This window comes from Sparus aurata, chromosome 11, assembly GCF_900880675.1.
Source record: "Sparus aurata chromosome 11, fSpaAur1.1, whole genome shotgun sequence".
In the NCBI taxonomy this organism is placed as follows: domain Eukaryota; kingdom Metazoa; phylum Chordata; class Actinopteri; order Spariformes; family Sparidae; genus Sparus; species Sparus aurata.
Window position 1 is genome coordinate 32,738,030 of NC_044197.1, and position 25,356 is coordinate 32,763,385.

Below are 25,356 nucleotides of genomic sequence, written 5' to 3' on the forward strand. Positions count from 1 at the left end.
TGTAAGATGATTGTGGGTTAATTCACGTCATTGGTTCTGTGATTAAATGGTATTGAGTTTTAACAAGGATGATAAAAATTTTGGCACCGTGAGTGAAAGGGTGTTTGCCGGGAGAAACTCCCCGTCCGTTACACACTTCGTGTATTTAAAAATAAATGACAAGATTAGCTAGAATTTGTTACTGCAGCACTGTCAGATATGTGGAGCTTGCCCTGATTGGAGGGAGACAGAATGCAAATTTTAAGTTCATATCTCTCTGAGTCGCCGATTTTCACTGTCCACTTTGATATAGCAGCTAACTTGGAAACACGCCATTATCAATCTCTTGCTACCGGCAAAATATGAATACGCGAACTGCTCCGAAAACGAAAGTGAAAGTTCAAAGTTGCGCTCGCAGCGGTGAGTGACCCAGCTGTCTGTGTATCATTGCAATGGACAAGTCCTGGTGTACACGTGCTGACCCAACCAAAACACTTAGTGAAGGAATAACAGTTCAGGGGGCGACAAACAGGTAGGGTTGGGTACTGAACCCTGTACTTTTACCGGTACCGACCGAAACACGTCAGTATTACCGAGTATTGGTTCACGTAAAATTCAACGGTGCCAAATTTCGGTACCTGAACGCACCTTCACGGGCGTCAGTAAGAGCGGAAGTCGCGGCGTAAAGTACGTTGCATTCTCTGTCAGAAAGACAACAAATTTGTCCTCAAAATAAGAGCTTTACATTGCACCCGATTGGAGTTTAGAATTGGGTTCTTAGCGAAAGGCTTTTAATTTGAAAGTAGCGACCGGTAGTAGCTTGCTGCTACAACAAGAAGCGGACAACGAAGACAGCTACAGAGATTCAGGAGACGCTAGCATCTCCTGGATCTCAGCGGCTGTCCAGTTGCTCATCTTAATGTCCGCGGATGAAGTGATGGACTGACTGCTGTGATCAGCTGTTTCCTGGTTTTAAAACTCCCCAGCTGTTGCTCGCACTATAGACACATATATACATAGACGTCACGCCTCATTGAACGCTGGACCGTACGTCAACATCGCCGCTATATTGGAGGAGGCAGCTCAGCCCCGTGAACTAATACGAGTCATTGAAGTGAACTTTATAAAGCTCACTTCTACAAAGAGCCATAAGTTAATGCCTCTCATTTACACATTCACACACGTACGGATATATTCAGGAAACAGATACAAACCAAAAACAATGTGACGTTCTCAGATGACTATAAACATGAACTACTCCTTATATGTTCAGTCTACAGGTCCGCACCAAACCACAATATGTATTTCTATAATGTTTTTAAAAGTTTTTATAGATGCTAATATATGTAACGCTGTTACTGTGATGATACATGACAGTTAAATATTTCATCTGTGTACAATATCATATGTTATAATGTTCTTTCATGGATTATATCTCTATTCTGCTGAAAAAAAGAAAGCAGGTTCACTGCTGCTGCAGTTTCTTATCTTGATTTGCAGACTTTGTTAATTTTTTGTCGCCATGATTGTTATTATTAGTACCATCAAAAATCAAGCATAATGTAACCATGGATAGACACGTCAACAAATATTCAAAATTCACAAGTTTTGACTATTTTTTTTAATATACAAAATAACTTTAATTACCACACATATCCGCATAAAAGTACCGAAAACAGGTACCGATATATACCGGTACCGATTCGCAGGTACCGAGTATTGGTACCGTATCGGTTCAAATGTGAAAGGTACCCATCCCTACAAACAGGAGGCCGGCGGGCTGGATGCTGATCTAGCTGAATGGCCGTGTCCGGGACTCGGTCGTTTAAGCCATGTTTCTGTATAAACATACACACAGCAACCCCTAGTGTCCTGTTCAGTGGTCCAGTGCTGTTCAGTTCATTTTCAAGGGAGCGAACGTTGGACAGCAGGATGGATGGGATGGATTGTGTGGGAGTTATGGGCCAAAAACGCTTTTGCATTGAAAATAGCGCCACCTGCTGGTCATTTTTGGTGTGTGAGTTACAGGGGCCATTCTATAGCACCTCTATGAATTTCATTTCCATGAGTGTCATAGTGTAGGCACAGTGCCAAATATTAAATTAGACAGCCACCAGAGCGCCACCTAGTGGCGGATCGGTAAACCCTTCGTCAGCTGTCCTCCTTCTTCAGGTGTTAGCTCGCTCTAGTTAATCGATTTATTTTTTTCTTTACCTTGGGTGTCCAGGTTCTTTTTATTCTTTTCTCTTGTTGGCACACAGCTGATATTCTCAATTTCAAAGTTTGTCGTGGTGTATCTCAAGTTTTAGCGGAGTTCATTATGATGGCATGCAGGAGCTCCTGTCTTACACGTCCATGCTGCTCTACCTTTGCCTTTTACATGAGACATATCCAAATGTATATGCAAAACTGTCCTGGTTTGTAAAATACAACAGAAACGAAAGCAAGAACCTGGGACCATTTAAAGTTCAGGTTATAAGAAGCCCCAGTTTGCAATTTGTTACGGACAGAAAAAAAAGCAGCAAACACTGCACCAGGATGTGATTACCTTTGCCTCCTGTGCCCTGGCCTCCAGGTTTATTGTAGAGGTAGATATCACCATCAGCCAAGTCACTGCTCAAATGAAAGTAGTGCTGCAGACAGAATAGGATAGAGAATCAGTCCCTAGATGCTGAAACCACATAAGTAAGCATTTATTCAATTCAAGACTTGACAAATTGATTTTAGACTGTGCAAGTGTTGCAGTGTGATTTGGGACTCTATCATAGTCTTTTAACTGTGTTAGACCATCTACTTTTTTATTTATCACTGTTAACAGATATTTGCATATGAATGAAGAATCTACAGGCTAGGCACATTATTTTGGTTGCGCAAGTGTTTGTTCGTCTGTTGTCTGTTTGAAGTATTTGCCACTACCCTACGCCTGGGCCTCTGCAGTGTGTCTGTGTATGGGTCGTAGTGTTGTCACGATACCACAATTATGACTTCGGTACGATACCCGCCTAAAGTATCTCGATACCGATACTGAAACTATACGGCGGAAAACTAAAACATCGTCAAAGGTAAAGTTATATATATATATATTTTTGTAAAAGCTGCTGAGCTTTATAGCTTCTGTATCTGTATCCAAGAAGACAAGTGTCTTCTTGTTTTGATCATTTGTCTTGTTTGCTCTCACAGATTATTAAATAACCTGATTTTTCATTAAAAGTTCAGAGCTTGTAGTAGAAAAAAACAGCACATTAACCACAGTTTTATTTGACATAAAAATAATGAACATAAATGACATTAACTGTAAGTCTGGCAATTCATAAAATAAGAAAATACTTTATTCGTCCCACAAAGGGGAAATTTGCTATTTGCATTTATTGTTGATAAAGTTCAAACCCTGGATTATTAGCCTGCAAACTACATTAGTGCACTAAAGTACAACACAAATGACCCAGACCTGGTGGAGGTCTGTGCGCTAATCAGACCATTTTCTAATAATATAAATTACAACATATATCATAAATGGGACACACAACGGACTGTTAAACAGTTAGCTTTACCCCTATGGAAGCAAATTTGTACCATAATTCAAATTAAAATGCATTTACAGAAATGCTTTTTCATTTTAAGAATGTAGCTGCATTTTTTGACTCATAAATAAAATTAGTAATAAATCATCCAAATTGCATTTTCATTTTCTTCTTCAAGACTGCTCATTTTGTAACTTAATTCAAATGATGAAGAAAAGGACATTTAAGATTTAATATTCAAAAGATGGACCAGCAAATAGGTACCAAAATTCAATTTGAAATGTCAAATTTGAAAATTAAAATGCATTAGCCGAAATGGTCCGTGTATCTTTTGGTCATTCGATTTTCCTTTCAGAAATGGGTATTAAAAAACTAAAAACTAGTGGCTATTTGATTTTCGTTTTAGAATATAAAAATTAAACTTGAAATACAGGGCGTTTTTCTTTTTTATGGTCAAAAAGGGATGAGCGAAATCATAAAAAATGATTAAATTTTCATTTTCTATTTCATATAACAAAAAGTAAAATCACTAGAAAACAGAAACGGAAAAAAGGTCTGTTTATTCATATTCTGAGACCGGATGTTGTCATTTACTGGACGGTGTTGTGTAGAAGAAACAGTAGGCTAGTAGGCTACGGTGGAGCAATCTACCGTGACACATGGACATGAAACTGCGGTCAAGCCAGCCATCACCCCGATCTCCGTGGTCAAATCAGCCACACTTAAATTTCAAGTGTACAAGTATTCTCAGCATTATGGTAAATGCGGACTTTCGGTTTTCAAAATAAAGGTATTAAGAAAAGACAGCTATAATTCAAACCCACATTCAATAAAATATGTTACATTAAAGTGTTTCATGACCCCATGATGAATAAAAAACACTTAATATCAGGTAGCTATCTTTACAGCACCAGTGTGAAAAATGCCAAAATAAAAGTCCCATGTTCATGCCTCCAGTTTGCATATTTGACCATATTTGAGGTGCTGTAAAAACACTTCGCTCAATATTTCCTTGCTATGGATGGTATATTTGACATCTACACATATAAGACTACAACTATACTTGATATCAAGCATTTTTTACTGCACCAATGTGGAGAAATTCAACAATAGAATTCCCCATTTGTACCTCCAAGTGGCATATTTTCATATATTTAAACTACTGTAAAAACACTTTGCTCAGTAATTCTTTGCTATGGATGGTATATTTGACTTCTACACATATAAGACTACAACTATACTTGATATCAAGGAGAAATTCAAAAATAAAAGTCCCATATTTATGCCTGGAGATTGCATATTTGACCATATTTGAGCTACTGTAAGAACACTTGTGTAAAAGTCAGATATATCACCCATAGCCAGGAACTATTGAGCAAAGTGTTTTTACAGCAGTCAAATATATGAAAATATGGAATCTGCAGGTATAAATATGGGACTTTTTTGATGAATTTATCCACATTGGTCCAGTAAATTTGATATTAAGTGTGCTTGTTGTCTTATATGTGTAGAAGTTAAGTATACCATCCATAGCATGTAATTATTGAGCAAAGTGTTTTTACAGGAGCTCAAATATATGAAAATATGCCACTTGGAGGTACAAATGGGAAATCTTATTGTTGAATATCTCAACATTCGTGCAGTAAAAATGCTTGATATCAAGTATAGTGGTAGTCTTAGATGTGTAGATTTCAAATATACCATCAGTAGCCAGAAATATTGAGCAATGTGTTTTTACAGCACCTCAAATATGGCCAAATATGCGAACTGGAGGCATAAATATGAGACTTTTATTTTGGCACGTCTCTACACTTGTGCAGTAAAGATACTTGATATTAAGTGTTTTTTTCTTCATCATGGGCTCATGAAACACTTTAATGTAACATATTTTATTTTAAATGTAGGTTAGAATTATAGCTTACTGTTCTTAATACCTTTATTTTGAAAACCTAAAGTTAATACGCTGCTTCTCCGCGTTTACCATAATGCTGAGAATACTTGCACAGTCGAAATTTTAGTGCAGCTGATTTGACCACGGAGATCGGGGTGACGGCTGGCTTGACCGCAGTGCCATGTCCATGTGTTACGGTAGATTGCCCCGCCGTAGTCTACAAGCCTACTGTTTCTTCTACACAACACCGTCCTGTAAATGACAACATCCGGTCTCAGAATATGAATAAACAGGCCTTTTTCCGTTTCTGTTTTCTAGTGATTTTACATTTGTTATATGACATAGAAAATGAAAATTGAATCATTTTTATAATTTCACTCATCCCTTTTTGACCATGAAAAAGGAAAAACGACTTGTATTTCAAGTTTTAGTTTTATATTCTAAAACGAAAATCAAATAACCACTAGTTTTTAGTTTTTTAATACCCGTTTCTGATAGGAAAATTGAATGACCAAAATATACACTGACCCGAAATGCTTTCTCATTTCAAAGTCAGAGCTGCATTTTTGACTCATAAATAAAATTAGTAATAAATCATCCAGATTGCATTTTCATTTTCTTCTTCAAAACTGCTCATTTTGTTACACAAAGACAAAGAAAACTGCTTTTTCGTTTTGAAGCCCTCCCCCCGCAAAAAAAGGTCCAAAATTCAATTTGAATTCGCAATCCCAAGCGGCGCAGGAGAGTGACGTCAGCGGCCTCTCTTCTTCAGTGTTGCCAACATGGCGACTGTCTCGCTAGACTTAGCGAATTTTCAGACCCTCTAAGCGACATTATTTCGAAAAAGCGACTAGCGACAAATTTAGCGACTTATTCAGATCATCGGGGGAAAGGCGAGAAATAGATTATGTTGTAATTCACATGCTGCTCAGAGTCATCGCAGTCCACGGCTCCTCTGCAGCAGCGCCGGGGTCTCTCCTGTCCCGTCCCGCGCGGCTGCGCAGGCGACAGGCCGGTGTGTGGGGGCTGGCTGGGGCAGGCAGGAGCGTGGATCTGATGTCGGATAGCTGCCGTTTACTCTATTTTGATCTGTTAATGTTAGGTGTCTTTAGCAAAGGTGAAACCCAGAAGCGGACAGGAGGCTGTAGCTGGATGCATGGAGTGTTTATTGTAACACGGACAAAGTCAGAGTAGGAGGGGGTGTGCACGGGGAAGCCACGCTCCGGGGCGCCGGAGAGCTGGCAGTCCTGTCGGCACTCGGAGGAGCGCCGGGCGGGTGGAGCTGGAGCAGATTGAGTGGATTGAGCAGTGCTGCTCAGTTTGTCTTTGAAAAAAAAAAAAGCAGAGGAGAAGACAATAGGCTACCTATGTATTTTTGATTCAATAAAAACTACATGAAATTGATTGTGTATCCATCTCTTATAGCCATAGACGGATTATCATGACCACGGGCCTACACACGCAAACTGTGCGCACGCAAAGGCTGTTACATTATTACATTGAATGTAATAATGTCCGCAAACGTAATAAACCTCAAACACCTACTAATACTGACCGTGCGTGCAAAATCCAACTGCTGACCCTCCCCTCGGCTGTCACACAACGATCCCTCGTCCGCTCCCTCTCTCTCTTATAATTGTTTGCCCGAAAAATTATTTCCATGAAGAAAACATCGCCTGACATTTAAATTTATATTCCCATTGACAAGACAAATCTCAAGAAATCTGGATGTATTGCTCATTTGTAAACACAACACTTATCATTCTATAGGAATCACCAAGAACCACGAAAAGAATACCTAGCACAGTACCATTATACTTGCTGTGTGTGTGTTTATGTGAAATAATAATAATAATAACTTTGAACATTATCACAATTAAGTTATCAATCTGCGATGTGAAGAAAATGCAAACATTACAGACTTCTAACCATTTTCTAAAAGTGTCTGTATTTTAATTGAGAATAGTTTTTATATAAATTACAGAAAAGGAAAAGAAAATGTGATTTGTTTTACCTATTTCAGCCATACGCGGTCATATTGACCGCACATCATTTCGCGGGATTTCATTCATTGTCTCTCTTGTCTCTAACTTTGTTAGCGGTCTCCAGCTGTGCGACTGTAACACAACTTTATATGTAGAAGGACTAACACTAATAGCCTAATTGATTGTTATTTCTTCCACTTACAGAACTGTTTACGACTCGAAACAATGTTATTATATATGACGTTTCTGACCAAATGTCGCGGCTTCAAATGCATCAAATTCCCACATCCAGTTACGCAGGCAGCTGTCCAGGGTGCTGAACCAGGTGACAGACAAAGGCTGCACTCTGCGTTCTGATGTTTGCTGGGCAGATCTGTCCCCCTTGGTTTCTCATCCACTCTGTTGTGGGAGATCTCCCACAGAGCAAAAGAAATACACATTTTTTCTCTCCCCTGCTCGGCTCGAGCCCGGCTGAACTCTGGCTTGAGCCCACTTCACCCAGGCGCGAGCCCGCAGCCCCCGCTCCTGCTGACAACAGACCGGGGGAGAAAACAGACATTCCTTTGCTCAGAACCCATATCAGGCTGTGTCTGAATATGCACGAAGATCGGTATAACGCATTGGAGCAATTTTCATACAATTTCGGATATTTAGCATGATAAAATAATTTCAATTCAACATAGCCATTTGTCCAGCTGAAGCATAATGAGCGTTATGTCATTTATATGAAGTAGGCTTGTTTTGCGGTTAATCAGCCACATGATCCGTTTGAACCCACAAAGGAAAAAAGGATAAATGTGCAGCCTCCGTTTCCTTTCTGATTGAGTCCGTTCAGAGTGGGGGGGTTTCGGAATGGAGGGTTTCCCCAATAGACTTTTTGGAATAGCGGGGTCTTTGAAAAAAAGAGAAACCCCGCCATTACGATGAATTGAAGTCTATGTTCGGAACAGCGGGGTTTCGGAAAGTCGGGGCTCCAGGCTATAAAGCGGCCGGTGATTTTGTGACCCGCTGCAGGTGCGTGGGTGTGGGAGAGAGAGAGACATTAGCTTATAGCACTTTGTAGAAGAAGCTTTATAAAGTTCACTCCATCGCCAATATGGCGGCGACGTCAACGTGCGGTCCAGCTGATACCTTCAGTTTATTACCGGGAATACTGACTGTAAAGTACCGTGTGTGTTTCATGGGTCTGACTGTGAGTCTGCAGTCTGACCCACCGTCACTGCCAGCAGCTCTTCAGAGCGGCTTCATTACGATCACCGTAAATGTTAGAGAATTTCGCACTGGAAAAAAAAATGTGAGGCTGATTTAACCAAGCAAACGCGAACCATGGCTGGCTTGACCGCAGCACAGAACTGGACATGGTGGTGATTTCCCCGCTGTTTCTGAAAACATGTACCACAGTCTATGCTACCAACACAGCCTTCACACTCTCCTCTTGTCCCTTCTCTTGCTCCAGTGTCGAATAAGCACACCGCCGCCCCCTAACGTAGATGCGTAACACGGTCGGTCAGACTGGGGGCTGAAGAAGAAGAGAGGCCGCTGACGTCACTCTCCTGCGCCGCTTGGGATTGCGAATTCAAATTGAATTTTGGACCTTTTTTTGCGGGGGGAGGGCTTCAAAACGAAAAAGCAGTTTTCTTTGTCTCTGTGTAACAAAATGAGCAGTTTTGAAGAAGAAAATGAAAATGCAATCTGGATGATTTATTACTAATTTTATTTATGAGTTAAAAATGCAGCTCTGACTTTGAAATGAGAAAGCATTTCGACTAATGCATTTTAATTTTCAAATTTGACATTTCAAATTGAATTTTGGTACCTATTTGCTGGGTCATCTTTTGAAAATTATATCTTAAATGTCCTTTTCCTTATCATTTGAATTAAGTTACATAATAAGCAGTCTTGAAGAAGAAAATGAAAATGCAATTTGGATGATTTATTACTAATTTTATTTATGAGTCAAAAAATGCAGCTCTGACTTTGAAATGAAAAAGCATTTCTGCTAATGCATTTTAATTTTCAAATTTGACATTTCAAATTTAATTTTGGTACCTATTTGCTGGGCCATCTTTTGAAAATTAAATCTTAAATGTCCTTTTCTTTATCATTTGAATTAAGTTACAAAATGAGCAGTCTTGAAGAAGAAAATGAAAATGCAATTTGGATGATTTATTACTAATTTTATGTATGAGTCAAAAAATGCAGCTACATTCCTAAAATGAAAAAGCATTTCTGTAAATGCATTTTAATTTGAATTATGGTACAAATTCGCTTCCATATACCCCTGACTGCCTCGTGCAACTCTGATGGTGAAAATAGTTCACTTGTCACAACAAAAACCGTGCTTGACTTCCATCCAGGGGATATTTAACGTTATGTTATCTATCGCTAACCTGCAGCTCTTTGAACTCTGCGAACAAGTCCGTATGTCTGTCAGCTGTGAGCGGCTTGAGTGTTCCTGCCGACCGTCCTAGGCTTGTTGAAAAAGCAGACGCACGGAGCGAAATATGGAAATATTTCGCATACATTGCCCACAGTAAGAGCAAGCCCACGGACACCACAAAGCCCGTCTGTAAACGATGATTTCAATCCGTAATGACCAAGGAAAGCTGCAGTGCACACAGAGACGCTGCCCCGCTGTCGCACAAAGTTCATAAAGTACGGATACTAATAAAACATGAAAAAGTATTGTTCTTAACTGCTGGGTACCGCAGTACCTTTCTAGGATCGGTTTACCGTGCAACACTAATGGGTCGCACAATATCAACTGAGTTACTGGGGTGCTTTGGAGAGAAATTTTAAATCAGACTAGAAAGATCCTCATTGAATGATTTCATGTGCCATAATATACAATATACTACATAAACGCATGGTATTTGTTTTCCTGACTGAATAAACTGAATAAATAAATGGTCCATTCCAGAATAAAGTATGTATAGTATATTCTCGAATTATTACCATTGACACATTAATGTGTCGGGTACTCTAGGCTGCAGCAGGTAAAGGATGAACTAATTTTGATAACTGCATATACTGCTGATTTGCTTAACCTATATTAACATAACCTAGCTACAACTTTAGATTATTGATATAAAATACAAATAAAGGATGTAAAGTAAACAGTAGGGCTACTGTTATCTTAACTCACTAAAGCTTTAAAGCTTTAATAAAAGTGTAAAGGTTCAGAATGGCTCCATCTTAGAAACTGCTCTCACCAACTTATCAAGCACCTCAAGGAAAAGTTTGAGATCCTGGAATTTAGTTATTTTCATTCCGAGGATTTATGAAAAATGTTTACAAGTTGACATAACTATATCACATACACATTACACTCAATACATTATGCTCTGTGTTCTGACAAAAGTCTGTATGAGTTGTACCTTGAAGTGGTGTGCTGTGTTGCTGTCTGTGTACTTTGGTACATGCAGGAAGATGAGGAGGTTCTGTCTGAGGTAGTGAGCCACAGCGGGCAGCCAGGAAAGACAATACTGAGGGAGGCTGAAGGTCATCACCTCGGTGGCAGGAGACCCTGATGGCTGGATGAACTGAACGCACAGCATTTACAGAAGGTTTTTATCCAAAGCAATAATTCTGTTATAATATAATGATATATACACACACACATAAACACATAAACAACAAGGACAACTTACCTCTACATCAGCTGGTGTCAGCTTGCAGTTCCTGACCAGCATGACAGTGATGATGTCCAAGGTGGTCTCATCCAGGCGTTTCCGCAGCACCTTGACCAGCTCATCTGTGATCTCTGGACCTAACAAAAGTGAAAACCATCTCTGTATCATGTTCTTGCTGCAAATACCAGCTAGAACATCACAAATGTGATTGAATTTAAATGATTAACATAAACATAAAGTGTTTGTTGGATTGGACAGCATCTGAAACAGCCTTTCACAAACAGACAGACAAACAGTCACAATCATGCTCACTTTATGAATTGACAGACCACAAGGCATTTGCCTTTCACACTTTTTTAAAAAACATTTACAAAAGACCTTTACTCAAGTTATACTTCCTGGCATTTTATTGGGCTTTCAACTGCGCTGCATGGAGTTTGCACCATTTGTATGGCAATAGCTCTGTCGTGATCACATGATCTAGAAATGATGAGTAAGCTATGTTCATTTCAACCAAGAAAACTCCATCCACTGATAAAGATACATGAGAGACATGACTTGTGGAAACAGATAACATCCCTGAGATGGCGTCTCCAAGTGGCATTATTGATTTGAAGGTAGAAAACTCCCCTTTTATGCTGTAAGTGGTTAGGAGGTATTTGGTAGTTTACAAATTTGACTTATTTATGTTTCAGAGGGCTAAAATACTGTGTAGTCTTTTAACTTCAACACATTTTCAGCTAAGAAGCCATAGTGCTTTCCTACACTACACACACACACTCACACATAGACACATGCACACAAATACAGTTAAAGGGGGGTTTCCATACAGCTATCCTGTGATGTTGCCACAAAAGACAGTGGGTTCAAAGTACAGTGACTGGTGGGAGCAGACAAGGATTTGAATCATGCTTCTCATAAAGCGTGGATGTAATCCCAGCCTGTCTAAGGCAGGCAGATATCCCCAGTATAACAGGGCTATCAAGGCATCTACAGGAGGAACATGCCTGCTCCAGCAAGTCTGTATATCAGGGGTACTCAACCTCCTTCTACCAAGGACCCACATATGACCATTAAAGGGTTGAGGTCTGGACCATTGGCAGCAAAGTACAGCAACACAAATAAGGTGATATATTCTCAATAATGTTACAAAATCCACATATTCAACAACTCACCGTAAAGTTTAATAAATCCACACCCATTTAGTGCCAAAGCATAGGGCTAGACTCATGCGAGACTTGGACGAAAGGTTCGGTCCATAACTAGAGGGCACAGAAGTTGTGACTGCCACATAGAGTTACTGATCCAGCTGTTCATTGGTCAGGCAGCTGCTGTAAGAGGTTAACTTAGGTTAAGTGCAGGGCTGCCAAAGAATGAATGTTTTCTGTCCATTCCTCTCTCCATTTCCTTTTCTCTTCTTCTTTTTTTTTTTACCCACCCCTTCTCCTTTTAATGAATCCCTTATTTATTATTGATCATTAACATACAATGTGGGTGTTACCTATATGGTCTTACATACAAATTACTAAAGGTTAAAAAATAAAATGGCTAAAATTACTGTTCTAAAGTGACTTAAAGGTCCCATATTATACTGTTTTTCATCAATTTCACACAGCTGTCAGAGGTCCAACAACACTGTATACGAAATGTATTGCCCCAAACCCATCCGTGGTCCTGAATTTCTGCTGTCTAACAGTGGCTCAAGTGAGCTCTACTGAGAGCAGGCTGTTTCTGTGCCTGCACCTTTAAATGCTAATGAGCTCTGTCTGTCAACGCCAACGCCAATTCTCAAGAAGACGATGCCGCTTACGCTAGCGGTAACATGCGCTAATGTTTATGGTGGATGTAACGCTATGGCTCGCCGGGATGCTTTCGTTCAACCATACCAATTTGACCCAGAATCGGACCCAGAAGGATCCTTGATATGTTCCAGCTGTTACCTGCATTTCCTATTCCATGCACCAGCAGCAGGATGTGCTTGTCTACTTGTCCAACTTGCCTAGAGCTATCCAGAGAAGACCTGGAGCCCTGAGGAAAAAGACAACGAAGATGACGACAATTTATAGCCAGCACTCAAATAACTGCTCAAATACAGATTGCAAATGATTACATGGACTGACTTTTGACAGTTTCTATTGACCAAGTTTCACTTTATTTTCATCTCTGCATGAAGCATTTGTGATACGACTGAAATCCCCAAATGTGAAAAGACACATTACAATAAATACAAAAATCATTCCCCTGCCCTACTCTTGCTTATCCTTCAATGAACTGTTTTACTTAGTTGGATATAACAGGTAAACATTGTGTCTGTATCCATTTCAATAAACTCATCAACCTCTATTTTTCCACTTTGCACACATCAAGTCAGCGAAATTCAGTTCTACAGATTCACTTGATGTTAGCATTTACATAGTAACCCAGTTCAACCTTCTCGACAGGCATTAAAAAATCCATTACCCCCTACTAGAATGAATCTGAGTGGATGCAGGGGACAATACGAAAGCTTCGGGCCTTATCACCTAAAGACTGGAGCTGGCAGGTCACAATTTAATATCTAAAACCATTTATTAGATGCATAGCGCTTAGATAGCCATTTACTGTCTAACTTAAACTTTTCAATAATCCTTTGACCTTGGTTACAGACAACTTCTAGAAGGTACTACAATGTATTGTTATATGAACCAATTTTCTTGATTTGTTTAAGCAAATACCGTCCTCATGAGAATGCAATTGTTTATCATCTGAGTCAAGGTAGGTAGAGGTAGAGGAAACGCAATTGTGAATTTGCTTTAAATGTTTTATTTATGTATGTTGTCCTGCCATTGAATACTGCTTATACTTATGTTTAATATTGATTAGACATTGTCTCTCTGCTCATTTTTTCTCACAGTTTTAGGCCTGATTGGTTCTGTTTGGTCACAGAAACCAAAAAGTCCAGATGGGGAACCCTGCTCCATCTGTGCATCTCTCCTCTGATGTGGGATTGACTGTAGCAGACTGCAAACAGCAATATATGAAATAAACAAACTAAATTCTTTTATTATCATTTTTGATGGTTTAATGAAAGGCTCTTTGTGCCTGTGGTGGATTGCAGAGACACATACAGACCCATTGACCTCTGACCTTAAGACAGAAGGATATCAAGAAAGACAGGACGAGACCCCAGAATACATGCCTCGTCCACGGACTTTGCAAACTGGGCCTGTATTCACAAAGAATCTTAAGGCTAAAAGTAGCTCCTAACAGGCGAATTTAGGAGCAACTCCCAAAAATAAGTGTGTCAGTCGTAACTTTAGGACTCCTAATTTTTTAAAATAAGAGTTATTCACAAAACAATTTAGGCCTAAAAGTAGCAGCTAAGTCTGGGAGACCTTAGAAGTAGTCCAGAGGACTCCTAACTCGCTAAGACCTGGTCACAGCCGAATGTTTTGTAGACACTAAATGACAGGGAATTAATAAAACGATGTCGGATGGACCGTGAAGGGACTGAAGTTGTGGTTGAGTTGGTGAGGGACGCAATAACGTTCCCAATCAACTGAAACAATCCAATAAAGCCGGAGTTAAAATGTTTGGCAACACTCCGGTATTTGGCTACGGGGGAAATGCAGCTCTTCGCACGGGACTAGTATTACCTGGGGACCTCAAGTGATTTAGAAATTACCCCACCACGTCTGTGTTTCGTGTAGCGCATTTGCACAGGATAAGCGAAGTCTGTGTTTTAACTCTAATTTACTGACATTATCCCCCGGGTCGATCGCACCGGAGCCCTTGTTGGAGCAGCACAATGGTTAGATATGGATATTTTTCATATAATAACTGGTGAGCCTGTTGAAAGATAGAAAAATGTTCCTTACCGCATGCTGCCATGCATGTAATCCATCTAATCATCTTTCGAGATTTTGCTCTTCTGATGAGCCTCCTGAATTTGCAAAAACCTTTAATTTATAATTCCCAACGCAGCCTCCATAATTCTCGACCGGGAAAAAGGCAGAAAAAAGGTGTAAACCTTAAGAAAAACAAAAAACGACCCCAAATTACAGAGATGCCGATTGGCATTGACCTGTGTTTGGTGAAATATGATAGGTAATTTGCGGTGCGTTTCTCTTTACAAATTAGGGACATGGCAGATTCGCACGGGATTAAGATCACAGACGACCTCCGCAATTATTACAAATTACTGGAGGTTCCCAGGTTATACTAGTCCCGTGTGAATAGGGCTTTTGTCAATCGGAAAAAGTTGCATTCCATCAATACACAAATTGTATTTGACGCACGTTACAATATACTGGACATTGTTGCCAAATGGCCCGGATCAACATACGATTCCTGAATTTTAATAGAGAGTGGTTTGGAGTGGGGGGGGGGCACTTAATTCTCCTCCTAAATACATTTCTTTATCCAATATCTTTTTAATAGGCTTTGTCATGGGCTTGTAGGCAACTTCCTTATTTGCACTTAATGCATTGCGTAGCCTAAATTACTTTTCAATCGGCTGCCCTGTCACTCAACAACCAATCACCGTTGTCACTGCTTCTAAGTGCGTCCTTATAAAATGACGTCATCCATAGCAACAGAGAGTTACTTCTAGTTTAGGAGTTCACTGTTTTCATAACTAAAAGTAGGTCTCAGCGGCTTTGTGAATTACTTTTAAGAAACGACTCCTACATAAAAACTTTTAGTCCGATTTAGGAGTACTCCTAACGTTAAGATAAAAGTCTTTGTGAATACGGGCCCTGATCCTTACGTCCTAAACCTACTGCGAAACTGAAATCCCTTATAATAGCTTGAAATTTTAGATCTTTGCTTCATGACCTGCCTGTAACTGTTACAGATGTTGTTTAGTAGGTTATCATTATAGCTATGAGATTCCTACTGGTTCCTCTAGGAGAGTACCAGTAGCTACTACTTTTGAACTATTACTTTATTGCTTTTCACATACTATTGTATGGTGCAGCTCTGAACATTCAGCATTCTTTTCCTTATTGGTTCAGTTTGGTTTCAGCATTGTAAACTGGAGTCAAATTCCTTGTAACTATACACATTCTTTGCCAATCCTGATTCGGATGGTTGTGTGTAGCCATGGGAACCTATACGTTCACTTACCATAAGATCATCGGAAAACAAAGGCTCTTGACTCCTGGCAAGCCCAGAGGAGCGAATCATCTGTAGATTTCCATCCACGTCACAGTATTTCCCTGTTAGCGATGTTTCACAGAGTCTGGAAAGTTTAACATAAAGAACAGGTATACTGATAATTTTCATGTAACAAATGAGATGTGACGTTCCTTTATTGATTGCCCTTAGGAGAAATTCACAGGTAACAGAGCAGTAAAGAGGGAAGTAAGTAGCAAAAAAAAAATAACATTTTGAATACAAATATAATGAAAAATCAAAGCTGCAAGCAGCGATGAGTAGGCCCTCGCAGGCCACTTGTGTCGGGGCATGCTGCCATCAGTTGCCTGCTACTGCCGGTATGAAATACTGTATGCTGAAGTCAGAAAAACTGTGTGAACTGCTGCATGATTCCCCGGACAAAGACTGAGACGATGGTCCGTTTCTGGAGCTGGCTGAAGAAAATGTCCACAGGAGGCATGATGCAATGAAATAGTTTCAGGAAGAAGCTGAAACTATCATCCCCCAATAGCCTCACAAACCCTCCAACTTCCCACACAGTGGTAAGCTCAAACTCCCCTGATGGTTTCATAACACTGAATTCTGTCACTTTTTTGCTCAACACAGTGTTCACAGCACAGATATGGAAGTCCCATCTTACTGTGCTTGCTCTTGGGAGTCTGTGTGCCACCACTCTATCAAGCACACTGGTTCTCTTGGGAGATCTTAAAAAAAATCCAGAGAATCCAGCCAGGTCAGAGATGAACTGATTAACTAATAGGATGTGAGATGTCAGCTGCTGCATGATGAAAGCTGCAGCAGGTGACAAGGAAGAAAAATGAGTATTTAAAAAGTTGAAAAGGCAGAAAAGCTGAAAAGTAAGAGGGCTGGAAGAGCTCAAAAAAAGGTGGACAGTTTCTCTGGCGGGTCATGAAGCTGAATGTATGGAAAAAGCAGAAAAGGCAGAAATATGAACATTTTAAAAAGCTGAAAAGGCAGAGAAGCTGAAAAGTAAGAGGGCTGAAAGAGCTTAAAAAGGTGTAAAACAGTTTCTCTGGCTGCACATATGCTGGAGCAGTAGCATAACCAAAGTTGAAAATGTCTCCATAAAAATGAATGGGAAAACGCCTCCCAAACTCCTGCCATTTTTGAAAAAGATTTAATGTTATCACCAAAATATTTATATATTGAGTAACATGAGACATTGCTGAACTCTGTGATGTCTTGTTTTTATTTCTGCAGAGTGAAAAATGAGGACGCCAGAGCAAGAGACTAAACAGGTACTGTCTGCTCTCCTCCAGAAATGTTGGCTCAAAATTAACATTGCGGCTTATGAGGGAGTTGTTGGAGTGCTTGTCGCTCTGGGTCTTCAGCATCCAAAACTGTAAGCCCTACATCTGAAATAAGACCATCAGCTTAAAGCCAACAAGATTTCCTACATTTCTATGCACATTTGTCTATGTGAAGTAAAAGATGTGGGATCCAAATCAAGCAGAAGATAAGTTTTTCTCCAGAGTTCTATCTGCTTTCCACTCTAGCGATGATGTCACACACTCTAGCTCATGCAATACACACCCATTATAAAATCAGAAGAGGGCCTAAAAATCCTTAAAACTAAAACTGTGATGATTTAAAAACCATTAAAGATTTTAAAAAGCTGAATACACGCCCAATAGTTCAAGGTCTTCTGACTCTTTAAAAGGTGAAATGGTATCTCTAGCTCAAACTATAAGTTCCATTTACTTTCCATTCACAATAATTAGACTGCGACCAGAGCGCCACCTATTGGCCGATTTGCACCAAATTTAATAACTTTCTGTCAGGAGGATCCACAGATGCTCTGTGCCAAGTTTCGTGCAAATCAGTGAAATCGCCTGGGAGGAGATCGAAAAAGTAGGTTTGCGACATTTCGCAAATTTGCGAAAAAACAAACAAAAAACGGTACGTGGAAATAGGCATGGCCTGTACCACGAGATTCAGCACAATTCACTGAACGCGTGGATATGCAGGTTTTTGAATGTGCGACAAAGTATATGGGAGTTATGAGCCAAAACGTACTTCCCTTGATTGTAGCGCCACCTAGTGGTGGAAATTCAACACGACAATAGATTATAACATTTTTCGAAAGGTGTGACTTATATTCCAAGTTTGGTGAGTTTTAGGGCATGTTCAGGCAGTGAAAAATGCGATCATTTGAAATCGTCATTACTAAAAGAATAGGGACCTCGCAGGTCCACTTGAAAACCAGCCCAGTACTGTACTCAAGTATTAGACAGTCAGTGCATGACGGAAGTAATTTACAGCACTTAGTAACTGAACACCAGAGACTAATGACATCTTATAATATAAAGACAACGTGACACTCTTAAATACAACGTACCATGTTTGCACAAGGTATGTTTGTCCCAGCGGGTATAGCTCTGCTGACTGAGTGGACCTCATACTCCAATACCATACAGCGCAATGGGCTGGATGGCACTATCAAATATTTTAAGCCAGATTTTGACGGGAATTTGGAAATTATAACAATTTCTCTTGATTGCATGTAGGGCTCTTCAAGCTTTTTTCTTTTAGTGCATTCACTACCATGTTGAAACTCCCTGATGGTGTGATGGTTATACCAAGGTAGGTATAACTCATGCTGTGTTCAATGATATGATTATTTATGGTAAACTGGTGTTTCTTCTCCTGACATCTGGGGCATTTTTGAAAGATCATGACATTAGTTTTCTTCATATTTACGGCCAGGGTCCAGTTCTGACAGTACTTTTCTACTATGTCCAGATGTTGCTGTAGTCCTTGTTCAGTAGGAGACAGTAGAACAAGGTCATCAGCATAAAACAGAGACTTCCTGATAATACCTCTCCTCTGAACCGCCCCCTTACCGTGGTGGAGGGGTTTGAGCACCTGAATGATCCTAGGAGCCATGTTGTCCAGGGCTAAATGCCCCTGGTAGGGTCTCCCAAGGCAAACAGGTCCTAGTTGATGGGTCAGACTAAGAGCGGTTCCAATGCCCCTGATGACAGATATAACACAAGGTCGTTCACATTGCCCGGAATGGCGTTATCAGGGCCCCACCCTGGAGCCAGGCCGGGGTTGGGGCTCGCAGGCGAGTGCCTGGTGGCCGGGTCTTTGCCCGCGGGACCTGGTCCAGCCCGAAAGTGTGACGTGGGCCCAGACTCCAACAAGTTCACCACCAGCAGGAGGGTTCAGAAGGGGCAGGTGCTACTTGATTTGGATGGCGGTCGTGGGTGGGGGCCCCGACGACCCAATCCCCGGACTGTGACTCTGGCCATGGGGACGTGGAATGTCACCTCGCTGGGGGGGGGAAGAGCCTGAGCTAGTGCAGGAGGTTGAGGATTACCGGCTAGAGATAGTCGGGCTCACCTTCACGCACTGTCTTGACTCTGGAACCCAACTCCTTGAGAGGGGCTGGACTCTCTTCCACTCTGGAGTTGCCAGCGGTGAGAGGCGCCGAGCTGGTGTGGGCTGCTTATAGCTCCCCAGCTCAGTCGCCACGTGTTGGAGTTTTCCCCAGTGAACGAGAGGGTCGTTTCCCTGCTCCTTCGGCTGGGGGATAGGTCTCTCAATGTTTTTTCAGCTTGCGGGCCGAACAGCAAAGTAGAATACCTGGCCTTCTTGGAGGCCCTGGAAGGGGTACTCCGTCGTTCTACTGGGGGACTTCAACGCTCACGTGGGCAGCGACAGTATCACCTAGAGGGGTGTGATTGGGAGGAACGGCCTCCCTGATCTGAACCCGAGTGGTGTTTTGTTGTTGGACTTCTGTGCTAGTCAGTTTGTCCATAACAAACACCATGTTCGAGCATAAGGGTGTCCATCAGTGCACGTGGCACCAGGACACCCTAGGCCGGAGGTCAATGATCAACTTTGTGGTCGTGTCATTTGACCTCCGGCTGTATGTGCTGGACACTCGGGTGAAGAGAGGGGCTGAGCAGTCAACTGACCACCACCTGGTGGCAAAGCACCGGGGCTGGATGAGATCTGCCCTAAGTACCTCAAGTCTCTGGATGTTGTGGGGCTGTCTTGGCTGACAAGTCTCTGCAGCATCGCGTGGCAGTCAGGGACAGTGCCTCTGGACTGGCAGACCGGGGTGGTGGTCCCTCTATTCAAAAAGGGGGACCGGAGGGTGTGTTCCAACTATCGGGGGATCACACTCCTCAGCCTCCCTTGGAAAATCTATTCCAGGGTACTGGAGAGGAGAATTCGGCTGATGGTCGAACCTCAGATTCAGGAGAAACAATGCGGTTTTCGTCCTGGCCGTGGAACACTGGACCAGCTCTATACCCTTCGCAGGGTGCTCGAAGGATCATGTGTGTTTTGTGGACTTGGAGAAGGCATTCGACTGTGTCCCTCGAGGTATTCTGTGGGAGGTGCTCCAGGAGTACGGGGTCAGAGGCCCTCTGCTTAGGGCTGTACGGTCCCTGTACGACTGGAGCAGGAGCCTGGTTCGCATTGCCGGCAGAAAGTCAGACCTGTTCACAGTGCATGTTGGACTCTGGCAGGGCTGCCCTTTAGAAATTCTGTCCATAAAAATAATGAACACAACCGGTGACAGACGCAGGGGGTCTGGCTCGGCAGCCACTGGATTTCATCTCTGCTTTTTGCGGGCGATGTTGTCTTGTTTGCTCCGTCGAGCCAGGAACTCTAGCATGTCCTTGGGTGGTTTGTAGCAGAGTGTGAAGCAGCTGGGATGAAAGTCAGGACCTCTAAGTCTGAGGCCATGGTTCTCGACCAGAAAAAGGTGGCTTGCTCCCTCCGGGTTGGGGCAGTTCTTGCCTCAAGTGGAGGCGTTCAAGTATCTTGGGTCTTGTTCATGAGTGAGGGAAGAATGGAGCGTGAGATTGACAGGTGGATCGGTGCTGTGGCCACAGTACTGTGGTCGTTGTATCGGTCTGTTGTGGTGAAGAGAGAGCTGAGCCGAAAGGCGAAGCTCTCGATTTACCAGTCAATCTAAGTTCCTACCCTCACCTATGGTCATGAACTTTGGGTCGTGACCGAAAGAATAAGATCCTGGATACAAGCGGCTGAAATTAGTTTCCTCCGCAGGGTGGCGGGGTGCTCCCTTAGAGATAGGGTGAGGAGCTCTGTCAGCCGAGAGGAGCTCGGAGTAGAGCCGCTGCTCCTCCACATCGAGAGGAGCCAGTTGAGGTGGCTTGGGCATCTGTATCGAATGCCCCCTGGACGTCTTCCTCGGGAGGTGTTCCTGGCATGCCCCACTGGGAGGAGACCCCGAGGAAGACCCAGGACACGCTGGAGTGACTATGTAACTCGGCTGGCCTGGGAACGCCTTGGGATCCCCCCGGAGGAGCTAGTGTAAGTGTCCGGGGAGAGGGAAGTCTGGGTGTACCTGCTCAGACAGCTGCCCCTGTGACCCGGCCCCGGATAAGCGGAAGAAAATGGATGGATGGATGGAACCTGATAATATTTAATTTATCTGTATAAACCACTGTATGAGTTGCAGCATTCTGCATACAATCACTTGATTATCAAAATGGTTTCATGCTGTCCACTGCCAGAGTTTTTAGGCACAAATAGGTCTTTCCTCATTTCCAACCGTGTTCATGGTAAACCCAAGAGCTATGTGTGCATCATCATATTTCCTATTCCTGACCGAAGGATTAGCAGAAGAGTTTGCGTTTTTCTCTTTTTTGAGATTTGTGTGCTGGTGTCAACACGGAGTGTTTTATTTTGAAAAGTAACTAGATGTTATGTTGTTATTTCGGTGTCTGACTTTCTGTCTGCCCGGTACAAAATTCAGCTGAATTGCAGCGTTGTGCTCCGGCATCCGCCAGATATATAGAAGTCCTGCATATCTGCTCTAGACGGCTCTGGACTGCCGGAGCAGGGACGGCGCAGACAGGGCTGTTTCTGTCTTTTTGGGGGCCCTATGCAAGATGCTGTTTGGGGGCCCCTATTTTGTCAAACTACGTTGTATAGATTCCTAACCCTTTTGGATGATCCATAAAGATGCAACAATCTATTACATTTTAAAAGGAAAAAACAGGTTAGAGTCGTGAAAGCCTCTCTCAAATTAAAATCAAACATCCTAAGTTGACCCACACTAGTAAGTTGAACTGATAGAAAATGATAATACAAGGTAAACAATAGGGATCCTTGAAAGGTCAATAAATGAAATTGATGGAGTGTTCCTCAATTTTATTTTATTTTAAGTTTACATTAAACATATGACATACATACACCCAAAACTAAAGTTAAAGTTGTAGAGAAAATAAAATAGGCTATTACTTAGAAAAGAAAATCACAATGAGCCAGCATCCATATCAATATGCAAACAATAAAAACAAAAAAACTAACAAGAATAATACTGTTGAGGTAGTAAGGAACCTTTCAAATGTAACACAAGCCCTTCAGGACCAACACAATAAACCAGCATATAATAAAAATGCAACAATGAAAACAAACCAACAATAAAAACAATACTTTAAAGGAACCATACAGAACTATATAACACAATCACACCACTTTGTGATGATTATCAGTATCATCTGAGTCTTGTGTTTTAAGCAGATCTCCCCTAAGCCCCACCTCAAAATTTCTGCTTCCTTGCCAGCATATGAGAGCTGCTTGCCAATCTCTGGTGCTGATGGCGGCAGTGCTGCTTCCTGTTCTGTGGCTCCAAAATACTTCAGAATTGCTCCTGCAAAGGCGAAACTCCTCAGGTTACCAAGCAAAACAGATCCTAAGCAAATATTCATACTATATAATTGAGTTATGTTACACTAATGGAGAAATTCATAATCTGTTTTTATTTTAAACCTTGCAATATACAGCACAGTGTCCCTTTAAAGCATGCACCCAATTTCAAAGTTGTCACTTTTAAGCAGTTTCAAAGAGTTATAAAACAAAGATAAATGACTGATGAGCTTTATGTGATATTGAAGGAATATCTTAGTTTATATTTCACAGAGTATTACAAAGTGAACTACTTGCTTAACTGATGATTTGGTCTTAACATATATTCTGTGGGCAGAACAAACGGTCCTATATAGTATAGTTTAATTTAAATTGACTTTTAATTTGTGTTATTATGATTCTTTTGAATAAAACAAAGTAATACATCAAAAACATAACTTAACTGCAGGCAAATGTGTTCAAATTATATTGTCACAATAAATATTCTCATAAATGTGGAAAAGAAAGACGCAACTAGCTAAGTAGAGTTAACAATAATCCACTCAGAGCAATAATTTCCTGCCACAATAGTCCATAACAATCGACAGTAGGCCTCATATGCATTAGGGTTGTTTAGCACACTTCACATTAGAGACCTACAAACTGAGGAAACACTAAAATTGATAAATTAATCATAAAAACAATCCTAAAGTGATGTTATGTGACAAACATTGAAGAGCAGAGGAGGTCTATGATGGACCAGCAGCTCCACTGGATGAGGATACAGCAGACATGACAGATATCTGCCTAACGCACACACCCTCCCTCACAAATATAATGCCAACGAACTGGACCTGCTGTGATTCCCAAAATGGGTGTCACTTCAGTCAATCAGTGTTACGGCATTCTAATAAAGCTAAAAAATTCTAGCCCCTCCAACCCACATAATGAAAAAAAAAACCCTTACCTTTATCCAACGAGCGTTTTTCTTCATCTAGTTTCTTCTTTTTTCTGCGCCAGATGAATACGCTAGTTTGGACGCCATGCCTTGAATGACCTGAACTTACAGCTCGGCGCAATTCCCCGCCCCGTCCTAGCAGTACTGGTCGTCATAGCAACGCGGCGTGGTAGACACCAAATCTGACCAATCAGCGGGCCAGGTGTCAGTTCCTTTTCACATCTTTTCCTTCGGGTCATTCCTCAGGTATTGCAGCTGACCTTGCAACTTGAGGGGCCCCCTAGTGGCGCGGGGGCCCTATGCACCCGCATAGTCCGCTTATAGCTAGAAACGGCTCTGGGCGAAGATACGCAGTACAGCAGACCTGCTGGAAGTTAACACATAGACTAAAGTGAAACCTATCAGCTCTGCTGGCATGGCAGAGTCGTAAAGGAGTGGACACGTTTCCAGTGGAAATAGACCTTCGCGTCACGCCCTGCCTTTCATGAATATCTTACCATTTTTGTTTGGTGTACACATTTGTTAATTCAAGTGTGAAGGATATATACATGGTCTCTCAAAGATAAAGTTTTAAATCCATGCAGAAGTGAATAAACAAAGTATTAAAACTAATGACAAAGTCTAACCTGAGGTAGAAGACTGACTTTGTGGTACGCTCCTGGTAGACAAACATGTTCTTCCTGTTGACCACACAGAAAGAGTTCAGCACAGAGCGCAGGGCCTGGATTGCTGAGAGAGGGAGATATAAAACATTCTGACATGTTCAGCATGTTTACAAAATAAATATATATCTTCACAAAGGCATCATCAATATTTTAAAAGCACAAATTCACAAATACATACAAAAAAGGGCTCTGTAGCTAAAAAGCGCTTTGAAAAAACTTCTGCTTCACTACCGCAGTAAAAGTTCTGTAAACTAAACACATTTAAACATTAAGCTGCATAGTGCAACCACACACCTAACTGCTGCACACAAACCACCCCCACCCTAGGTCCTGGAATTCTAGGGCATAAAAAATCTCTGCTAAATATCAGATCTGCTTAACATGCAAACAGTCTAACATACATAAGACTGACAATATTGACATATTTTCAATTATGTTAAACCATCCTGGACCAAGGCAAACTGCAGATTGACAGTCCTGAAATTTATTCAGAGAAAAAATGTAAACAACGCAACACTCTGTAATCAGAAGTGGGCAGCCCTCCTTTCTTGAGCCCCTGTGTCCTTGAGTGTTTGTGAAACCACACAAATGTTCAAGTACTTGCTGATTGAGACTCATTGGTCACACAGGTTTACACTACTTTTTGCAAACCCTCTGCTTTTTTTCTTTTCATGTCCGGTGCAGTGGTTTGGACTTGTGCTTTTAAGGGCTGTTGAAGAACCACTGGATTGCAGTTTTTCCCTTGATGATGATCTCATGGTAAACAGCAGGGCTATGAAGGCCACACCTTCTACATTGGCTGTCCTGCAACTCCCTCCAGTGTTGGGAAGATTACTTTGGAAATGTAGTTGGTGACAATTACAAGTTACCCTGTTGAAAATGTAATAGTAGTGTAACTATTTCAATTACTTTCTCAAATTGATGTAACTAATTACATTTGATTACATTTTGATTAC

General features: G+C 41.4%; 1 protein-coding gene across 4 annotated transcripts in view; it reads right to left on the reverse strand.

Moving 5' to 3' along the window:
- szt2 (SZT2 subunit of KICSTOR complex) overlaps positions 1–25,356 on the reverse strand; it is a 221,147-nt gene that overhangs the window by 86,998 nt on the left and 108,793 nt on the right. For all 4 annotated transcript variants that reach the window (XM_030433927.1, XM_030433928.1, XM_030433929.1 and 1 more), the window contains exons 44-49: positions 24,362–24,464; positions 16,115–16,229; positions 12,949–13,036; positions 11,027–11,145; positions 10,754–10,918; positions 2,528–2,612 (exon numbers count right to left, since the gene is read on the reverse strand). In XM_030433927.1, the coding sequence (XP_030289787.1) occupies positions 2,528–2,612; positions 10,754–10,918; positions 11,027–11,145; positions 12,949–13,036; positions 16,115–16,229; positions 24,362–24,464 (675 nt within the window). The remainder of the gene's footprint in view (positions 1–2,527; positions 2,613–10,753; positions 10,919–11,026; positions 11,146–12,948; positions 13,037–16,114; positions 16,230–24,361; positions 24,465–25,356) is intronic.